Genomic DNA, 4830 nt, shown 5'->3' with positions numbered 1-4830 from the left:
TTTGCCTTTTAATTTCTCAAACTTCCAAAAGAATAGTGACATCGGTTGGCCTATGTTTAAACCTGACCTCAAACAAAGGCATCAGAAATGAGTTTGCTTAAGAGCCATAGTTTTGCACTGCAACCTGTCCGGTGCCTAGTGCTGTAACAACCTGTGGTGCCCAGAACCCTAGCATGCAGAGCAGTTCCCTGGCATAGTTCTTCGGCCAGCCGTACCAGTCCTGTCCCTCCAGAGCCTCTAGGGTCAGCCTCAGGCTCTGTGACCCCACCAAGGTGCGTATAACTGGGATGTTGTTACAACACAGGATGTTGAGCAAGTAGCAGCTCCACATTTTAGCCTTGGTGGATAGAGACAGTGGGCAGGTGGGGTCCATCAGCTCCTGTAGGTGAAGATTGCGTACTAAATTGTCAGACACATTTTTGGCTTGGAATTTTATGCAACAATGTTATTTTATGGCTTCAGTGCCTTGCTCAAGGCCTCAATGGCAGGTGACCATCTATAGCCAGAGTTAACTGCTGTCCCTACCTGCTGCTCTAACCTCCAGGCCCTTTAAATGCCAACTCTACCACAATGCCACTGCATTTAATTGTTCCCCTCTAATCAAGGACTGCTTTAGACCTGGGACACCAGCTGGGTGCAATGAATTATCAGAACAGAACCAGCAGGCTCTGGACCTCATAGGGTAAGTGTTGAATATCCTTTCTCTAGGCTACCTGTAGTGTGGCGTAGAGGCCTATTGAGTGGGCCTGCTTCTGGTTGGTCAAGTGGACATAACAGACACCAGACAGCCCCTCCAGCACAGAGATCCTCTGGTCATCTGACAGGCTGTGCTGCTTGAGGAAGTCTGCCATGGCTGGCATGTACTCTGCAGCACAGGTTGCTGCTGCATAGCCACCTGGGGAAATGGTGTAATACTTTTCAGAGGCAAAGTACTTCTTTTGGGGTGTATCGATCTACTTTCAGGAGCTACATGTCAAACATTGACACACGATGGCTTTGCAATGTGCTCTGATTTCACAAGACAATTAATATAATCTTGGAGTTAATTTGAGCAGTGCAGTGGTACCAAACACATGCATTTAGCTGTTTTCATGTCATTTATCAATTTAATTTAATTAGCATACAGAGACCAAAACAGTCCATTGTGTCAGTATGCCCCAACAGGTCAAATTAGCCCATAGGAGTTATACCTCACCACGACAATTTTGCGCAATTGGATGTCGAAACATTTAGCAGAAGCTGTTATCCAGAGTGACTTACATGAGCAATTAGGGTTAAAGGGTGTAACTAAACCCCAAATTCAGCCTCTGCCCAACCCATTCAAGTTAATAAAATGCATTCTGGTGAAGTTGTAAGGTGGGTGAAATTGCTTATGAATAATTTTGTGGTGGGTACATGTAGTTGAACCTGATCCCAACACTTTCTCACTAAAGCACACTTAGAAGTCCACTGGCATGCTCTAATAAAATAATGTCCACGACGAGCAAATCAGTCTGGCCAGTTGGCTCACTGTGGTAACGCGCTGAGTCCCTGACATCGATTTTTTTTGTTCACTTGCAATGTAATTCAAATCCCCAATGGGGTGCAAAAATGATGCTAAACGTAGACTTGCATATTGCAACATTGTGTTGGGAAGGAAAGTGCAATCACCTTGAAAATGAAGATTAGGGGCTCAGTTCAATCCAACCCACATTGCAGTATTTACACAGTAGCTCTTTTTCCAATGGTCAAATTAACTCTGGTTTTGGGTACTTTTAGCTCATGTGGGTTTAGAATTCTCAGCCATTGAACTATGAGCCACCTGTGGTGACATACTACACTAAAAATCAGTATAGCAACACATAACACCTGCACAGGATCGGTACATCCGAACATCACACCTGCGGGACTGGTACAAGATGGCAACAACTGCTCGAGTTACATCAGGAATGCACAATCCCTCCATCAGTGCTCAGACTGTCTTTAGTAGGCTGAGAGAGGCTAGACTGAGGGCTTGTAGGCCTTTTGTAAGGCAGGTCCTCACCAGATATTACCGGCAACAATGTCGCCTATGGGTACAAACCTACAGTCGCTGGACCAGACAGGACTGGCAAAAAGTGCTCTTCTCTAACGAGTGGCGGTTTTGTCTCACCAGGGGTGATGGTCAGATTCGCATTTATCGTCAAAGGAATGAGTGTTACACCGAGGCCTGTACTCTGGTACGGGATTGATTTGGAGGTGGAGGATCTGTGTGTCACAGCATCATTGGACTGAGCTTGTTGTCATTGCAGGCAATCTCAACTCTGTGCTTTACAGGGAAGACATCCTCCTCCCTCATGTGGTACTCTTCCTGTAGGCTCATCCTGACATGACCCTCCAGCATGACAATGCCACCAGCCATACTGCTCGTTCTGTGGGTGACTTCTGCAAGACAGGAATGTCAGTGTTCTGCCATGGCCAGCAAAGAGCCCAGATCTCAATCCCATTGAGCACATCTGGGACCTGTTGGATCGGAGGGTGAGGACTAGGGCCAGTCCCCCAGAAATGTCAGGGATCTTGCAGGTGCCTTGGTTGAAGAGTGGGGTAACATCTCACAGCAAGAACTGACAAATCTGGGGCAGTCTACGAGGAGGAGATGCACTGCAGTACTTAATACAGCTGGTGGCCACACCAGCTACTGACTTACTTTTGATTTATTATTATTATTATTCAATTTCTGTTAGTCACATGTCTGTGGAACTTGTTCAGTTTGTCTGTTGTTGAATCTTATGTTCATACAAATATTTGCACATGTTAATTTTGCTGAAAATAAACACAGTTGACAGTGAGAGGACGTTTCTTTTTTTGCAGAGTTAGAGGAAAGCCCATAAAATTGTCTGACCCAAGACTGTTTTCTCTGCTACCGCACAGCAAGCGGCACTGGAGCGCCAAGTCTAGGACCAAGAGGTTCCTCAACAGCTTCTACCCCCAAGCCATAAGACTGCTGAACAATTAATAAAATCACCACCGGACAATTTACATTGACCCCCCCCCCTCCCCCTCCCTTTTGTACATTGCTGCTACTTGCTGTCTATCTATGCATAGTCACCACCCCCACCTATATGTACAAATGACCTCAACTAGCCTGTAACCCCGCACACTGACTTGGTACCGGTGCCCCCTGTATATTCTTATTGTGTTACTTTTTATTTTAGTGTACTTGGTAAATCTTTTCTTGACCTGCACTCTTGGTTAAGGGCTTGTAAGTAAGCATTTCACAGTAACGTCTGCACTGGTTTTGTATTCGGCGCATGCAAAGTTTGATTTGACCTTGAGCATAATATAATGGATAATCTCAGGTTAATTGCATCGACAGATTTTTCACCTAGGCGGCTCCGGGATTCGAACCAGCAATATTTTGGTTATTGGCCCAAAGCTCTTAACCTCTAGGCTACCTGCCACCAGAAAACATTACATAATACTGTTTACACAGAGCTCCCGTAGGATGGTTATCATTTGTGTTAAAACAATAGATTATGTTGTCATGGTGACCTTTGTAGCCTCTGCTACAGTACGAAACGTGTTGATTAGCTAAATATAGGGTTTCTCTAACTCGATTCCTGCAGAGCTACCATCCTGTAGGTTTTAGCTCCAACCCTAATCTAGCGCACTTGATTCTAATATAATTAGCTAATTGATATGCTGAATCTGGTCAGTTATGACTGAGGTTTCTGTGAACCTACAGGAGTGTAGTTCTCCAGAAACAGAGTTGGAGAGCCCTGAGATACACCTATTCAGTGATTGCAGGTTTCTTCTCTTTATTTCAATCAATATAGTTTACTACTTTACAAAGTCTTGAATAAGGTTTAAGCATTAAGCACACTTGTTTCTTATACTGCACTATACCTGTGTATCCCAGTAGGCCAATGTTGTGGACTGCCAGTACTCTCTTCTCCAGAGGCAGTTCTGTGTTCTGAATGTCCTGGCCTGCTAGTCTAATCTTCTTATAGTGCAAGTTCTTATTGCCTTCATCAGACCCCTCATCATTGGGAAACAGGTAGTTTTTGATATGGTTGCTGTAAAATAATGCAAATCGCTGAATCATGGTGTCAGTTTTCCTCTGTGTTCAGCTGAATGTGTGTGGATCGGAATGCTTGAGATGGAACACAAAATTCTCTAACCATTGTGATGCATCTACATTCTTTATGCAAGTAGAATTACTTCAGCGATATCCAGACACGGATATTTCTTTCTCTATGGAAATACCAATCACACAAGCACAGGACTTTATCTGCTGGTATATGTACGCTGATAATCCCCATCTGAACACAACTTTTTTCTCTTGGTAGAAAACTTTAAAGTCAGCTAGTTAAGTTTCCCAACTCCAGTCCTCGAGTACCCCAAACTGTACACATTTTCATTGTAGCCCTGGACAAACAAACATCAAGGGCTTGATAAGTTGAATCAGGCGTGCTTGTCTGGGGCTACAACGAAAATGTGTGTTGTTGGGGGTACTGGAGGACTGGAGCTGGGACACTGAGCTAGAGGATGAGTGTGTACTTTCCCACAGCCTCAACCTTCCAGCAGTGACATACTCATCACACGGTCATCTCTCCTCTTTGTTTGTCCTTTTAGCCCTGTTTACACCTGGTGATAACATGTGTCCTGTGTCCTGAGCGTGTCCACATTTTTCACATTTTAGACTGGTGTACTGTAGATGATTTAAAATAACTTGTGTTCGGTGGAGTGCTTGTTAACTAAAATAAATCCTAAAACTTTGGCAGCCAGAAAATGATGTTAATATGATAGGGAAGATATACTAAACCTTGCAGAGAGCATATCCAACTGACAATCTCTTAAACTATTGGAACC

At 44.1% G+C, this 4830-nt stretch overlaps 1 protein-coding gene across 1 annotated transcript; it reads right to left on the bottom strand.

Annotated features, from left to right (window-relative positions):
- Positions 1 to 97: 97 nt before the first annotated feature.
- On the bottom strand, positions 98 to 4063 carry armh2 (armadillo like helical domain containing 2). Its single transcript, XM_021572875.3, has 3 exons — positions 3865 to 4063; positions 714 to 895; positions 98 to 379 (listed from the first exon to the last, which is right to left on the bottom strand). The coding sequence occupies exons 1-3, from the start codon at positions 4061 to 4063 to the stop codon at positions 98 to 100; spliced, it is 663 nt and encodes a 220-aa protein (XP_021428550.3).
- Positions 4064 to 4830: the final 767 nt, after the last annotated feature.

This window comes from Oncorhynchus mykiss, chromosome 18 (genome assembly GCF_057628025.1).
Source record: "Oncorhynchus mykiss isolate SJ-2025 chromosome 18, ASM5762802v1, whole genome shotgun sequence".
Classification (NCBI taxonomy): domain Eukaryota; kingdom Metazoa; phylum Chordata; class Actinopteri; order Salmoniformes; family Salmonidae; genus Oncorhynchus; species Oncorhynchus mykiss.
This window is presented reverse-complemented; position numbering and strand designations above follow the sequence as displayed.